The following is a 17890-nucleotide window of genomic DNA, read 5'->3' as shown; positions in this document are numbered from 1 at the left end:
CCCAGTTTTCAGTTCTTTAATGGTGTGTTTTACTTCACTTTCTGTTATTTCTGGTCCAGTCTCTTCAACGAAATATTCGTTATCTATTGTGTCTAGGTTGTCGTTAAACAGCTGTTCTATATAGTTTGTCCATACCATCAATTTGTTTTCTGTATCCATTACTATGTCTCCGTTTTCATCAACTAGTATATTTTGTTTGTATTTTGGTTTTCTAGTTAATTCTTTTATTTTCCTGTGTACACTAAAGCTGTCATGTTTAGGTTGTAGCGTTTCTATTTCATCACATTTTTCTTTTATCCAATTTTCTTTTGCTATGCGAATTTGTCGCCGTATTCCGTTTTGTGTTTGCTGGTATAACGATTTATTTTTGTCCTTATATACTCTTCTTTTGTTCATTAAGTTTAGTATTTCGTCTGTCCAACATTACTCCACAATTGCTAATGCACGTCATCTATAGGTTCAAGGGTTATCGGCACTAAATTGATGCAAACAGATTACTTCGAGGTTTTTGGAGTCGCAGAACACAAATACGCCAACACAACCGACCCTCGGAGCACCTAGTGCCGAGTCTCACTGCTAAGGCCATCTTCTGGCGTTTCTAGAATTTTCGGCATTAAGTTGATGCAAATAGATTACATGGACGATTTTTGGGGTTGTTGAAAACGATTTAGTTTAGTTAGTTTGAAAGTGATTTATAATTTCATGTTGAAAACCAACACCCGGAGAACCTGGTGTCTAGGGTCACGTCATCTTCTGGAGTTTTGAGGAATTTTGGCACTAAATTGATGCAAACCGATTACACGAGGGGATTTTGGAGTTACTTAACACGAAAACGCCATCAGAACTGACCTCCGGAGCACCTGGTGACTACGTTCACTGCTGAGGCACGGCGTTTCGAAGGTTTTTGGTCTTGAATGCAAGTAAATACATTACTATGCGGTTTTTGGGGTCATTGAGTACGAATACGCCATCATAATCAACCCTAATACTACTTAATGTCCAAGGTCGCTGCTAAGGCATGTAATCTTCTGGAGTTCGGAGAGTTTTTGGTGCACCTGGAGTCAGTTCTGATGGCGTATTTTTGTTCAGCAACCCCAAAACCCTTCGAGTAATCTGTTTGCATAAATTTTGTGCCGAAAAGCCTAGAAACTTCAGATGACGTGTCTTAGCAGTTAATCTAGCCACCAGGTGCTCCGGTGGTCTATTATGGTGTATTCATCTTAAGCTACCCCAAAAACCCCCCAGTAACAAAATCTGGATATAATTACACTTATTTTGACAAGTTTATGCACTTTTGGATGCATTTTATGCACTTTAAATTTTTCTATAGTAGACTTTTTTGCTGGCATCGTCCCGAACACAATGCAAAAAATTATAAGTCTCTAGGTGCTGTATTTAAAAAAATTAAAAAAAATAACAAAATATTTTTAAGAAACGCTTTTCTTTAGTTACGAATAACTAAAATTAAACATATAAAAAAATCAACTAAAAAGCAAAAAATAAAAGAAATTTAAAAAATCTAACACATTCGTCAAAGAGAAGCATGGCGCGTCTTTATCGAATAAACGGTTTTTGCACCACGCTTTTCTTTAACGAATGTGTTAGTGTGTGTTTTTCAATTTTTTTTATTTTTCGCTTTTTAGTTGATTTTTTTATAATATGTTTAATTTTAGTCACTCGTAACTAAATAAAAGCGTTTTTTAAAAATATTTTTTTCATTTTTTTTTATTTTTTACTTTTTAGTCTTACACTTTTCAAACATTAAAATATATCGTCATGTTTATGAAAATATGTATAAAACATATGATGAACAAACATGAAAAGTAGTCGGATTCGACAAAAAATTTGAAACTTTATTGTTTATTTATGAAGCATAACGTAAACAATTAACGTAAAAAGTGAAATTATGTATAGTTCATATCATTAGCTACAATCTGTAAAAGTTTCAAGTTTCTTCAATGTAAAAAAACAAGAAAATTTGCATTTTCCGTTAAAATCGTTTTTTTTTTATTTAAACAATTAATAAACAAAAAAAATTTTATTGACTATTCGTGTATTGTTCCCGCGAATGCATATGTCTGCAAATTTTTAGTCATTTGCATTGAAGAAAAGGCAGTCAAATTAATGTCCAAGGATTTGACCCAAACAATTGAACTAAAGAAAAGCTTTTAATTAATTAATTAATACGACAAAACGAATTCTAATGGTAATTGTAGCACAAACTGTCTCTACCGGTGGTTTTTCTAAGACTACGATAAAAACACGAATTTTTTGGATTCGAGTTTTGGTTGAAGTTTTGTTTCGTATGATTTCGTATCATTTATTTTAAATAAATTTGACACGAATAGACGCCAATTGATATATAAACAAATATATGAGCGTTCAAAATTTGAAACTTTATTATCAAGCATAACGTAAACAATTAACGTAAAAAGTGATATTGTGTATAGTTCATATCATTAGCTACAATCCGTAACAGTTTCTGCAAATTTTCATTCATTTGCATTGAAGAAAATTCAGTCAAATTAACGTCTAAAGATTTGATGCAAACTATCGAAGTAAAGAAAAGAGTTTAATTAATAAAAATCGATTTATTTTGTGCAAAATGCCCTGGTCTATTAATAACAGCCAAATAAAAAGATGCAAACTAAAACACTTCGAGAAGAGCACTTAATATGCAAATACTTAAATTTTCAACGCTTTGACTGTTCGTTTATTAACTTGTTTTGAAAAATAGTCCCCGCTCGGATGTTAAATAAATACGTCTATCAAATGAAGAAAATTATACATATTTGCTTCTTACAGCCGGGTATGACCAAGTCGTTTCTTCTAGCAATTTTATATACTTATATATTTTATCACAAGATTCATTTTCAAGTCGCGTGCATCAAGCAAATTTTCTAAATATATTTTTTCACGTTCCTGCCGATTTTAATGAGTAAATTATAAGCAGCTTCATCGGTAAGTATATATTGAAAGAACTACTTTTATACACTCATCGCCATAAAACGCGAGTTACAAAAAATCTGTGGTTATACGAATATACTATATGGTCAGTCACAATATAAATGCAGAGTGAAATACCATGTTTTATATCATATTTAAGAGGATAGGCGCAAACTTTCTGCAAATCCTGAGAAAACTAATAAATATTTTTGAAAAATTTAAACGCAGAATCAAATATTACGTTATTACCGAGGGCCGAATGTCCCTGAAAACTACTATAATGTTTCATTTTAGTAAGTTACAGGGGTGAAAAACTAAGATAAAATTTAGTGTGATTTTTAATTTCAAATATCTCCTTCAAAAGAAACTTTTTATTTATTCTTAGGGACTTTCGGCCCTCGGTAATAATTTAGTCTTTCATTCTGCGTTTAAATTTTTCAAAAATATTTATTAGTTTTTTCGGGATTCGAAAAAAATGAACCCCATGTCCTTGGTAATGTTTTCCAAATCAAACATTCGCTATCTTTGTCATACAATGCACAAAGTCGAACAAAATGTTTTGACAAGATAGTGAGAATTTTAGTTATTTGACACGGCTTCTGGACTATTTTGAGTTGTTTAATAAATAATACTGATATTGTATTTGATAAATAATTGATTTAAGACGTGAAATTAATAAAAAGTTATTTATTGTTAATTATTTATGAAAGATCCCAAGCAGAGAATATACCAGGATATATTCTGTGATCCAAGTATTTTGTTTGTTAAGATGTTCATTTATCTAAGCGTTCCATAGTAACAATATATTATTAAAAAAGTCACTTTATCACTTCTCCTCTTTTATCGATTAAGTATTAGTTTTTATTGCATAGTATCTAAATTTTTATAATCACTGAATACATAGGTAGTGAAAATATTATTATATTATTTAACTGAATTAATAATTTAGGAGACTATACAAGTAATAGTGTGCCAAGAGCATTTAAAAGTCATCTCTAAGTTAATGGTGGCAATGTCATTGTCAAGTAATGTTTATGTACATATTCATACCAGCGACAATTTTACAAAGTGTAACGCTGCTCGCCAAGCAGTACTCATAACGCTTAACAACATTGCTTAGCATGTTATTAAAAATAGGCTGCTTTATTCTTCTGAAAAAGGTCAAAATTTTTATTTTTCCACGGAGTTCATCAAAATAGTTGCCAGCGGGTTTTCTGTAAAAACGGCTGGTTTCAGCATACCCCACACGTAAGCATCAAGAGTTGTTAGATCAGGTGAATGAGAAGGGTAAGGAAAATTCGTGTTACGGGAAATTACGCGGTCTTCAAAATTTTCTCGAATTATATCTAAGGATGCTTTCGTGGTATGACAAGTAGCCCTATTCTGTTGGAACCCATTAAGTATTCAACTGTATGTTTCTGGCACGACAGAATTGTCTGAGATGAATAAAAAATGGTGTCAAAATTTGTTCTCTATATCGCACTTGATTTAGTGTAACGGGTCTTCTACGCTTGTCTTCCACGAAGTAAGGGCCCAATAATCCAATACCTGATACTGCGCACCAAATCGTTACACGGTCACTATGAAGAGGTTTCTCTACGATGATGTCTGGTCGTTCAAAACCAAGAAAACGATTTGTCTGTCGATTGATAAATCCATTCAGATGGATGTGACATTCGTCTGTAAACCACACATTACAAAAAAATAGGGGTTGTTCATAAACCATTGCCAAGACTGAAGCACAATAAACAACTCTTGATTTCTTGTCTTGTCTTGTCAAGTGTTGCCCAATCTGTATTTTACAGGAAAAACCACCAATCTTCTTAAACATTCTTCGGGTAGACGTTTCAGTCAAATTCATTTTTGGAGATGTTCTGGTGAGATCTTTTTGGTGATTTTAACACCTGTTGAAATAGCCTTCCTTGATTCGCATTTGTTGTCACGGTAACTGGACGACCAGAACAGCTTTTGCGTTGAGTTAGAACGCTTCCTGTTCGTCGAAATTTTGCAACGACTCTTAACAAGTCCTTATTAGTCAGTGCAGGCTTCTGAAACTCTTCCCGAAATTGATTGGCAACTATTAACAAACTAGGTCCATTTGATCGTACATTCCCGCATAAGCGCAAATAATACTCAATAATTAATATTTTTTCTTGCATTGTAAGCACCATTTCGAATATTTTTGACAGTTTGTTGGAATAAACAATGTTTAAAAATACCATGACAACTATTGTGACTTGTTTCATATGACGCGATTATATTTCACAGGCTTCCTGATTTCAGTGTCCTTTGTTTTGGCGCATACCGTAGTTTATCCTCCAGTGTCCGTATTAATATCAGGATAAACTAGTTTGGCCTAGGCTAAACTAGCTTATCCTATCGCGTTTAAGGCAACATGTGTGGTCCGGGCCAAAAATGCTCTCAGGACAAACTAGTTTGGCCTAGGCCAATCTAGTTTGTCCTGAAATCGGGTTTGGCCGGTAACATAAACATAACAACAAAACTTAAACGTTTGAAGAAAATACTCAAAATCACACAGAAAATGAGGTATAGCTTTGGATTTACTTGTTCAAGAATTTTATTGCATTCATGACAAACAACTCGCCTGTATGTTACAAAACTAACCAAAAAAGCTTAATGGTGTTGTACATTGTCTTATCTTTTTTTTAATTTGTGTTGTAAGGAAATCAGAGGTTATATCTATAAATGCCAAATCAATATATCTATTAACGGACGAAATCTTTGTACCTTAAACAATCTTTGTTGGTATTTACTACCTGGACTGTACCTGTATGCAGTTATAAAACGTGTGTATAATGTTTACTCGAACAACGAATTTGAGCGTGCGTTAGAAACAAAAATAAAAAGCGGAAATTGCAACTTAAATGATATAACAGTTTATATGCATCTGTGCGGGCATTTCTTCAACCATGCGCTAATGATTTGTTGTAATTGCCTTTTATAAGAATGTTTTCTTTGCGGGAGACGGGTTAATGAGATATACTGGTTAACACTTGCCGATAACTTCCATCTTCTTTAATAGTATTGCCTGACCTTTTTGCTTACGGGAAAAATGGCGGAGATTGCAGTCTAAAGTACAATGTTATAGGTACTGAAATTAAGAAAATTATATATGGAAAAATAGAAACATTCGATTTGAAAATTATATTAACCGTTAACATTATTATTAGGACTGTTCAAACTATTATTAAATACGTAATTGATAAGTATATTAGGCCAGTAATGAAAGAACGCAGCTGAAAAAATCTTATATAGGTTTTTTGTGGTTCTAAAAGGTATATGAGAGATAGTTACTGAAAAATTCTTGAAGATGTACAAGCTGACTTTGCTTTGTTTACTTTAAACAGTCATAGAAAGTGAAAAAAAAATTTTGACTATAAAACATTTTATACACATTTTGAAAAAAAAATGGTTCAAATAAAAGTTGTAGATTTTAAAATTTATTTATATAATTTACGAGTTATATTTTAAATTAAAATACATAAACCATTGACCGAGATAAATTGTTCAAAAAACCATTATTTTTGAAATAATTTATAGTTATTAAGGTATCAACGTATTATAAGGATAATAACGCTTGAGGTCAATGGTGTATATCCTGAGGGCCCCTGGCCCGAGACCTTAGGAAAAAAACCATCAATCCATATATCAACAATCCATTTTGGTACAAGTGTGTGGGTTTTACGGCCCTCCCCATTTGTCGTCTGTTTTTCGTTCTCGTCCGCAAAACTCCCAAAAACTTCGAAAATTTAAGTCTCTGGGCTTCTGAGAGTATTGATGCCTTTGCAACGAATGTCTAATTCTGAAAATCGGTAATACCATTCAAAAGTTACCGAGTTCAAATATTTTACTAAATTTCTATTTAAAAATGGGAAAATGTGTGCGGATATGTATGTGTATATGTGTGTGGAAAAATTACACCGATCTGAATTTTCTTATTTGTATGTTTCAAGAGGGGGTCGGGGCCGATTCAGAAACCACCCATTTTGACCACCCATAAGACAGCTATAGCATTGGGTATAGCTATAGCAATTACAACAGGGCATATTTTTTGGGTGAATGTGACGACTATCTAAATGGTCACGATCAGATATACATACGGTTTAGTATAATCGAAAAACTGAAAAGTTTATTTTTGAAAATTTTGGTTTTTCGACAATTACTCAAAGTTTCCACCTACGAATTGCGCCACTAACTGAGCGTTTGTAAGACTCCGGACGAGTCTAATATCTGGGAAAATTCCCAAATATGAAGAATGGTGTGATCTAATCAATTTCCGATGGGAAAAACGGTTTTTCACTAAATCCTTTAAAACCCATAGATATAGGAAAAGTCAAACAATAAGGATTACATGTAATTTTCCCCTTGTGACCCTATTCTAAATTTGAAACATATATAGGGAATAATCAGATTTTTTTGACTTGCCATTCCTACTACAGCAAGCATTTCATTGGCTAATTAGAATTAGTCACAAGTTTATATGACGTCATTATTATATTTGGTGAGATTGTAAATAGTAACTGACGTCTTTCATAATATTGGAGGTTAAATATAATGTCAAATTATTGGTTTCAAATTATGTTTTATTTATTTAGTTTATATTTTAACGACAGTTTATTTTTTAACCAACATCACTTTCCCTTCCCTATCCTTAATTGGTCGATGAGGTTCGTAATAGTTTTGTTGTATGGTAGGTTTAGGTAGGCGTCAGTTTTAAGAAATGTTGCTGGCTAAATGTGCACTGTTCCCAAAGGACATAAAAAAAGAAGAAGAAAAAACAAACAAAAATCTTACATAACCTTCTATAGGATATGACTTTGACACTTATATTACTTTGTTTCACGCTCTTAAAAATAAAGAGAAGCAGTGTAGCCGGTAGTTGCTGTCGTAAATACATTTGTGTTTTATTTGGCAACAGCGCTTTCCTGATAAACTTGACGGTAGTGAAAAAAAGCAATCTATGGTTAAAAATTTGTTAAATTTTTTTGCCGTCAAGTTTGTACCGGTTGGTTATGATGCCATTAGATCTATGACCAGGCCGGATTTACCACTAGGCCGACGAGGCACTGGCCTAGAGCGCCAAATTTGTTAGGGCGCGGAACGGGCGGATTTTGTTTGCATTGCCTAGCTCCGCGTACACGTTGGTACAGTTTACCACACATTAAATGCTTAAAAAATATAATAACAGCAATGATCTAACATACCACTTTTAAACATAACCGTGAGAATACAGAATACTTACATACAAACTTTGAAACTAATAGAGAATGGCAGGAACGAAAAACCTTCATGCCGAAGTGATGCATCTGCTCTAAGATTAAACCTTGAATCACTAGAGACATCATTTTTGACCATATTTTGGAGTAACGTTTTATAACAATTCCAAAAAGTCAGTACTAAGCTTCAGTATGAAACTACAACAAGTAAAGTAAAAGGATATTACCAGTCGTTGTCTGGTTTTTTGGTAGAGCTTAGAAATGATTTTTGCCGTCTAGAAACCTTGGCAAAAGAAAAGTCTGGTTTGACTGAGTACAAATCAGAACAACAAAGAAAAAGGAAAAGAACCTTACCTCATGATGAATGTGGCAACACTGAATCTGAAGTTTTAAAAGGATCCGAGAATTTTCGCATAAACACTATTATGGTAGATTCTCTCAGCACTGAGTTAAGGATTCGAGCAGAAAAGTACAAACACTTGAAAACTGTGTTCGATTTTTTTTTTCAAGAACTGAAGCAGCTAATATCGTCCGCGATTACCGAGAAGGCTACAGAACTATAGACAGTGTACGTGAATGATCTTGAAGAGTCAGTGGTTCAATAATGTTTACATCTTAAATCTTTTTTGTTGGATTTGGAGCAAAGTGACATGAAAAAAACTGATTTAAACCTCTTGAACTGAATAAACTATTGAGGAAAGAAGATGTAACTGATGTCTAGCCGAATGTTGAAATAGCATTAAGGATGGCTGTTAGTACACCAGCAACAAACTGCAAGGGGGAGCGATCATTCTCTACATTTCGCCGAATAAAAAACTACCTAAGGTCAGTACATACTAATAAATGAAATTTTCTCACAAATTTCCTCATTGTTTATGTTGTCGTTAACTTAATATTTAGTATAAGTTATTTTGTGTCCGTTTACACTTTTATATCCTTAACACACTTCTCTTTTACCACCATAGAATATTGTTAATAATGCAAAAGAACACTATAGGGTATAAGTTTTTATTAAAACAATCAGCAGCGAAAGCTAAAAGTTGGTTGGGTATGAGGGGGTTGGGATGGGGTGGATATCAAGGCGTGGGCGCCAGAAATATTAATGGCTAGTCGGGTTCAACATGTAAATCCGGACCTGTCTATGAGGTGCATTCCTAATTGTTTGTAATCAAACACTACCTACTTGTAAATACCTGTCAAACTCATGTTTAGTGATCAAAATCGGTTACACCGTTCAGAAGTAATCGAGCTCCAAATTATAATCCATTTAACCATTATCACCGATATAGGTGATAGGAGGTTATAGTGGTTGCGACGCTAAACTTGATCTGGTTTATCAGTCCGAGTTTATTTTCCAACCATCCCAATATTTTCGTCAATCTATTCCAAATTGGAAAAAATCTAGTGTACATTCGATGGACACACAGAATTATATTGAAAAAATAAATATTGGAATGGCTGGGATATGAACTTGGATTGCCAAATCACAAGCTTAGTGTCTACGTGTCTACGGTAAGTACTAGCCCATTTTGGGCGATAATGCAGCAAAGGCATTCATAACGCTTAACGTATAATCGAGAAACATTAAATTAAATTTTATACGTTTAATTTATAAAAAAAAACTTTGAAAAATTCCTAATAAAAGAATAAAAAACCGCTAAACGCCGTGAAAATGAGTGGCGCACAATATTCCAGCTACAAACTAGCTGATATGAATGTTACGTGGCGCAAAAATGTATGTTCATTTTAATAAAAATAAAATTACATGTAGTTTTATTTTGAAAGGTTTTTCCATAGCATTTGCTATATTTGAAGTGAAACGCGTCACAAAAGAGTACATTTGATAAAGTTTGCAGTTTGATGCTCTTTTATGGTGCGTTTTACTTCAAATTTAGGAAATACTATGGAAAAATCTTTCAAAATAAAACTATAGTATTATTTTCCATCGAAATGAAAATACATTTTTGCGCCACGTAATATTCATAATATCAGCTCTTTTGTAGCTGGAATATTGTGTGCGCCACTCAGTTTTACGGCGTTTAGCGGTTTTTTATTCCTGTTATTATAACCAAATATGGTTATTACAACCAAGCTGTGGTTATTTTCTTTTATTTTTTTTATTTTTTTTATTAAACATATTTGGGTTCCTTACTTTGGCGGTGTTAAAATGTACAGAAAATATTAGTACCTATCTAAATAGCTAACTTTTTAAGTTTAACTTACATATCGTTCTCCGAAACCAAACACAGAGATTGACTTCGTATGTCCACAACGCATAAGGATGTTTATTCACCTTGCGATTCTTCTAATATTTGTAAGAGTTCAAAAAGCAAATGTTGGTTCAACTATTTGAACAAGTGACAGTGATCGCGAAGGTTTGGAAAATACATAATATAGTTTCATGTTAGCAAAAGGTTTAGAGCAAACATGATGATATAAGTAGAGAATATAAATATATAAGTAGTAACGAGAGATTTTGTTGAATGAACTACTTGAGTAATGTTGGTTTTAAGAAACTTATAATTAACGTCAGACTAGTTAACCTCAAATATTAAGAATTAAAAAATAAAAACTGTAGTAATAGAATGAAGTGAAATGAAGAATGAAATGAAAATTCTGAAAAATCTGATTACATATTTGAATGTGGTAATGAAAAAATGTGAATATTCGTTTCTCATACAAAACTTTTTTTCCCATAATCATCACTACTATTAGTCGGAGAGATAGAAGCGGATTTTGCTCGTGATAAGTAATATGGAAAAACTATACGGGGATATGTTGAATTAGTTGTGTACATGACTTTCCACAACGATCGGAAACCAGAGTGGGGGACGAGGGTAGTTATAAGGGGTCAAAGTCGCGGTTTTATTTTTTTTTGTGACGCTCATGATCGAGATACTGCACCAAAATTTGGGAATAAGTAGGTCATGACGTAACTAAGTAAAATCTCCCGAGGCGGACCGCTGCGTGGCCGACATAGGGGTGGGGGCAGGGGTTAATATAAAAATTATAAGGGGTTTTTTGTCACGTTCGTGATTTTGACAGTGCACCAAAATTTGGGAGTAAGTAGACCATGACATAACTAAGTAAAATCCCCAGACGCGGAAACCAGAGTGGGGGACAAGGTTGGTTATAAGGGGTCAAAGTCGCGGTTTTTATTATTTTTTTTTGACGCTTATGATCAAGATAGTGCACCAAATTTTGAGATAAGTAGGTCATGACGTAACTAAGTAAAATCTCCAGGGGCAAAATGCTGCATTGGGGACAAATGGGTGGGGGCAAGAGTGAATTTATAAATTCCCCCTTATATTTTAAAACCCCTTATAATTTTTGTATTCACCCTGCCCCCACCCCTTTGTCGACCACGCAGCGTCCCTCCCCTGGAGATTATACTTAGTTACCTCATGACCTACTTATTCCTCGATATATCTCGATCATGAGCGTCACAAAAAAAATAATAAAAACCGCGACTTTGACCCCTTATAACTACCCTCGTCCCCCACTCCGGTTTCTGCCTCTGGTGATTTTACTTAGTTATGTCAAGGTCTACTTATTCCCAAATTTTGGTGTACTATCTCGATCAGAAACATCACAAAAACCCTTTTTAATTTTTGTATTCACCCCTACCCCACCCCCTTTGTCGACCACGTAGCGTTCCGCCCCTGGATATTTTACTTAGATACGTCATGACCTACTTATTCCCAAATTGTGGTGCACTATGTCGATCATGAGCGTCACAAAAAAAAATAATAAAAACCGCGACTTTGACCCCTTATAAGCACCCTCGTCCCCCACTCTGGTTTGTGCCTCTGGGGATTTTACTTAGTTATGCCATGGTCTACTTATTCCCAAATTTTGGTGTACTATCTCGATCAGGAACGTCACAAAAACCCCTTATAATTTACTTAGTTACGTCATGACCTTTGACCCCTTATTACTACCCTCGTCCCCCACTCTGGTTTCCGTCTGTTGGAGAAAGTCATGTACATAACTAATTCAACATATCCCCGTATAATTTGTTCATGTTACTTATCACGAACAAAATCCGCTCCCAGCTCTTGGACTATATGATTATTACAATTACAATCTGGTCATAAAAAGCGCAGTTCCCAAAGGCCGTAAAAGAAGAAAAAAAATCTGGTCATAAATAACCAATGAGCAATGTTAATTTAACTTAAATAACAAGCTTAAAGTCACAAGCTCGAGCTTAGCTCTGCTCAGCTTGTTTGACGAGCCGAGCTTCGAGCCTCAAGCCGGTTTGTTTGTTGCGAGCCGATTCAATTTTTTTTTGAACCGAACCGAGCTTAATTCGAAACGAGTTGAATTCGAAACGAGCCGAACTTTTCTTAACGACGTTCTCAATATTTTAGCTAATACTCTAATACTCTTTATATTATATTTATTTCTGTTACGACTGATACTTTTGTTTGCTAATAAGTAATTCAGATTACAGATATGTATTTTCAATATACAGTGTGTCCGTAAAGTATGGAATCAATTGGATATTTCCTAAACTAAAAGCCTTTCAATATTAGCTTATTCAATAAAGTTATCATATTTTCAAGCTCCTTCGAGCCGAGCCGACACAAGCCACGAGCTCAACCTGTAGCTCGAAGTTCAAGACCGAGCTTCTATCTAGAGCTCGGCTCGAAATTTCGTGCTTGTCAAAAGCTTGGCTCGGTTCCAGTCCATCTCCATCTCTAGTCTGTTTAATGTGTCGTAGGCCTGCTTAAAGTCGATAAACAAGGCATATAGTGCTGTTTCATGTTCGTAACAGGTAGTCTGTATTTTTTTAAAGGCAAATATTTAATTCATCGTTGTTTCTAAAACCAGCCTGGTATTCTTCCAAAATTTTTTCCGAATATTGATTTAGCCTTTTTCTTATACTTTGTGCCAATATTTTGTAAACTATTTTTAGTAGTGGAATGCCTCTACAGTTTTCGTCTTGCAGTCTCTCACCTTTTTTTATGTATAGGGCATATCCTTGCTTTGATCCACTCTTCTGGCATTTTTTTCTACTTCCCATATTCTTTTTATCAGGTCACGTATCTATTTTTTTTTTTGGTAGTCGTTTTCCCCCTGATTCTATCATTCCGGCCCATATTTCTGTCATTCCTGAGCTTTTGTTAATTTCCAGGCTCTTTATTTATTTCGTTCTCTATTTCTTGCTCTGCGGATATTTCTATTGCTATCTGATAATCTTCAATTTCTAGCAGTATCCCTTAATCATATGTCCTGTATGGGTTGTTGTTCTGATATCCTCTTTCCATTTTTTTGCTTCCTAGTAGAATGATCTTATTTCTTTTTTTTTATAATTTCTTCTCTTTCTTTCAATTTGTTCCCGTTGTATTTTCTTTCTTTTTTTCCTTTTACATTATCTTTTCATGATTTTTCTCAATTCTCTGTATTCTTGTCTATTGCTGTATCCGTTATTTGTGAGATTTTTGAGTCTTACCTTTCTTATTGCTTCTGCTACTTCTTGACATTCTTCATCATACCAGTCTTTGTTTTATGGTTTCTCTTGGTTTTCGCTAGGGTTACCTAACTTGTGTTTAGGATTGCTTCTTTCATGTTTTCCCATTGTTTGCCTGGGTCTGACGTTTCTTGTTCCCTGTTTAGTCTGTTGGTTATTCCCTGTTCATACTTTTTCTGTTTGTTTTCTTTTAATATTCTTTGAATTGTTTTTCAATTTCTTGTTTTGTTTTATTGTTTGTCTTTATTTTATGCTCGATTCTGTATTACTCTCACCAAGTACTTGACGAGTTACAAAACTTAAACATAAATATCTAATCCATAGCTATATTTTTTTTTATAAATTGTGGTAACGCATTTCACATCGAAACCTTGCTCTTATAGTAAACTCCATAAAAAAAATACCGTTGGTCTGAATTTTATTACAAAAAAAACTTGTTTATTATATAGTAATTTAATATAAGATATATATACAATTAAATACCAAAAAACAGTAAGGTTGCTTTCACTATTTATATCTATACATTTTTAAGGTCAGTGTATGCAAATTATGTTACATTTCTGACACCAATCAACAAGTGTTAAAGTTTTGTCTAAATTTTACCTACAGGTATTTGATAATTATTAAAATAATCCAATAGTTACAAACCCATATCTTGACCTTTCCAACCGCACACGCCCTGATTTTACTTTTAATACACAAAAGATAAAAAACGTTTGTTAAATGTCTGGTTAAACATGGAAATAACAACTAATCTTCCTGTTGCTGAAGGTCATTTTTTATTTAATGACTGTTTTGTTCTTTAAATATATCGTAAGTAGTGGAGTCACTGAAGGTTTTCACCTCCGATTTCGTTGAACCTTCATCGATTTTCATGAAAATTGGTGAGTAGTTAGAAGATACTTCAAGGAACAAAGGTGACATGATGCCAACTTGCGCTTTTATCCTGGGAGTGGATACCACCCCTTCTCGTGGTTGAAATTTTTTTTATTAAAAATAATACCAGAAATCGATAGAGGGGCAACTTCTCAGCAAAATTTGTTTTATAAAGTGATTAACATAAATCAATACTTTTTGAGTTATTAAATACATATCAAAATTTTTATTTTTTCTTGAAAAAATGCATGTTTTAAAGCTGTTTTTCACGTATTACTCAAAAACTATAAGCTTTTGTAAAAAAGTTATTATTATCACAATTAAAGATAATAAAAAACTTAATACACTTCCCACTTAAAGAACTAAACTAATGTTATTTCAAAGTGAGGTATGGGTAATTGAATGTATATTTTTTTCGATGAGTACTCAAATCTAAGTATTCAAGCTTACATAACGGGAAAACGATACATTTTATAGAATATACTTGTTAAGCACTTCTTAAAGTACTTTGGAATACCTATCAAATGAGCTCCAGTAGAAGCTAATAGCATCAAAATTAAGCAAGTTACCTATGTTAAAAATAAGAGAATTCGTTCGATTTTTTAGGAAAAAGTGAAAAATAAAACATCCGCCATTTCCAAAAAAATTTAAATTTGTAGCAATCCTCACAGGAATTTCTTTAGGTTGACATAGTTAATGATTTCAACAATTTTGACCGGTTTAGAATGCATATTTTAGAAAAAATAGATATAATTTAAAAAATCAGAATTTTTAAAATTATCGTAATTTTCATTTTCTTTTGATAATAAATACTCAATATACGTAAAAAATGATATATAACTAAATTTTAGTTTTTTCTTTTACAAATACTTTACCCATCTTACTATTTCCATAGAGTAAAAAATAACCGAGATAGAAACGTTTAAAATGCAATTTTGCTGCGAGAACCATGTAACCGGGGCCATTTAAACTTTTATTTTTAAAAAAGTAAGAGATTTAAAAGACTAAATTGACGTTTTTTAGTAGCTCTTGGAATTAACTTTTAATTAGTATTTAGGTGAATATGATATCTTAAAAATTAACGGAGTTATTTACAAAAAAAACAATAACATTTTTTGGAAAAATTTTTAAAAGATAAATTTTGAAACATTTTTGGTGCATAAATTTTAATGCTATCAACTTGTTCGAGGGCTTATTTGATAGATATTTCTAAGAACTTTGACAAATATTTAATAGGTTTATGTTATAAAATGCATCATTTTCCCGGTATTTAAGCTTGAATACTTAGATTTGGGTACTCGACGAAAGAAATATACATTCAATTACCTATAACTGACTTTTACTTAACATTGAAACGTTTGTCTAGTAAAAAGTTTATTTGATTTTTTATTAGCCTCAATTTTGATAATAATACCTTTTTTTTGTAAAAACTTATAGTTTTTGAGTTATTTATGAAAAATCGGTTAAAAACATGCATTTTTCTTACGAAAAATTAAAATCTTTGATCTTTAATAATTCAACAAGTTTTGGTTTATTTTAATAACTTTATATAACAAATTTTGCTTATAATTTGTCCCTCTATCGAGTTGTGGGGTTATTTTTCATAAAATAATTTTCACCCCCGAGGAGGGGTGGCATCCACCCCCAGGGTAAAAGCGCAAGTTGACACCATATCACCTTTGTTTCTTAAGATATCCCCTAACCACTCACCAATTTTCATGCAAATCGATGAAGGTTCAACGAGGTAATAGCTCATATCCACCTACAGTGACTGCACTAAAGTATTATATTGAAAAGGAAGATGAGTAAAAAACAGGGTTAAATGGGTCTAGAACTGCAATAATTTTAAAAAACATTTTATGAAACTTTTTGATCTCCAAAAGTCTTGTATAATCGCCAAAATCAATTTCCAAGCTAAGGACAGCCATAAAAGATCGCAGCGTGGAAACTGCTTTACCAAGTATATCAAAGTGCCAGTTACGTTAGTCAAATCCTCTACAGACATAGACAATGCCAAGTTACAACGTCGGAAGACCCTTTTTGGTTCGACTGAAAATCTTGTATGGACCGATACAATCATAAGCCTATAGTCACAATGGAAATAAGGGCTCGAGCGACAGTCACAGCCAACTATGAATGTCTAGTAAAGTTTTAAAGCCGTTAATATATAATACTATGGATTATCCTTAACCAAATGTACCGATTAACCTAATCTGATGTTCTTTTCTACTGAGCAGGATCACTATCGCAACGACGAGTCACCAGTAGAGTTAAACTAATTGTCGGTATAAACTTTCACTGTCCATGGATGAATAATTCAACACCTAGCAAATTCTGCTGTCAAAAAGGACAGACCTAAGAAGGATAAACTTTTGGCCGCCAGGTAACTTTTATGACATCTCTTATGCTAAGAAGTCTTCAAAGCAAAAAGAATAGTTCCCTCGCAGTTCCTAGGCATCCTGAACAACAGGGTTAAGATCCTGGCAGGATCGCCGTGTGATGTTAGATCCTTGCAACGCAAGTAAAAACTACTTTTAAGCTTACCTGTATTTTTTCAATAACCACGTTTTGACATTGAACAAAATTCCAATCCAATTGACGTGAATATTCAAAATGTAGGATATATTCTCCTTTCAGAAATAATTATAAAGACATGGAAGCGTTGTTAATAATTTGATAGGAACAGTGTTATTGTACTATTTCAACTCAAAATCATCAAAATCTGCAATTAAATGTCTAAGATTTAATTATATCTTTATATTAGCACTTCTACAGCATTGATACTATACAATCAAAGTTGAGTAGCAGTCTCGTACTGATGAACTTGCTGGAAAAATGATCAACAAGATAAAATCGAGGAATTCCTTAAGAAATAGAAGTAATATTTTAATCAAGAGTAATAATTCCCCTTTCCTTGTTACAGTGCCGCGTGAAAACTCGCCGTTAGTGAGTGGTGCAGTGAGTGGCGATGGTAGATCAACCCCCTTTTTATCATCCCCCGTTAGAAAGGAGCGCTTAAAAAAGTCAAAAAAGGAACTTTCTGCAGAAGCAAAACGTGTTATTCACCAAGCAGATAGATTAGATTGCGCTACATCCCCCAAAGGTAGTTATTCAATTAACCTCTCTAACCTAACTAATCTGTTGTAGTATATATACTTAACTCAAAACTTACATAACTAAAAGTCTTTTATGCGTTCTGTATCGTAGATATATTACCTAATTGATGTGTTTTGATGATCAGTGTCTATCCTGGTATTTAACTCGGCAGGTTATATCCATCCAATAGGTTTGTTTATTTTCTGTTGATGCCGAAGTATATATCAGCTCAACAGACCTCAAAGGCCTAAGGCTTGGATGG

At 33.4% G+C, this 17890-nt stretch overlaps 1 protein-coding gene across 8 annotated transcripts in view; it reads left to right on the top strand.

Moving 5' to 3' along the window:
• Positions 1–17890, top strand: part of LOC114328375 (uncharacterized) — a 985491-nt gene that overhangs the window by 720713 nt on the left and 246888 nt on the right. For 5 of the 8 annotated variants that reach the window (XM_050654283.1, XM_050654284.1, XM_050654285.1 and 2 more), the window contains one exon: positions 17456–17635. The exons of the other annotated variants lie outside the window; for them this stretch is intronic. In XM_050654283.1, coding sequence (XP_050510240.1) covers positions 17456–17635 — 180 coding nt within the window. The remainder of the gene's footprint in view (positions 1–17455; positions 17636–17890) is intronic. 8 annotated transcript variants of the gene reach the window in all.

The sequence above is a fragment of the Diabrotica virgifera genome, chromosome 6 (assembly GCF_917563875.1).
Source record: "Diabrotica virgifera virgifera chromosome 6, PGI_DIABVI_V3a".
Classification (NCBI taxonomy): Eukaryota; Metazoa; Arthropoda; class Insecta; order Coleoptera; family Chrysomelidae; genus Diabrotica; species Diabrotica virgifera.
The sequence above is the reverse complement of the archived record's forward strand: the minus strand, read 5'-3'. Positions and strand labels throughout refer to the sequence as shown.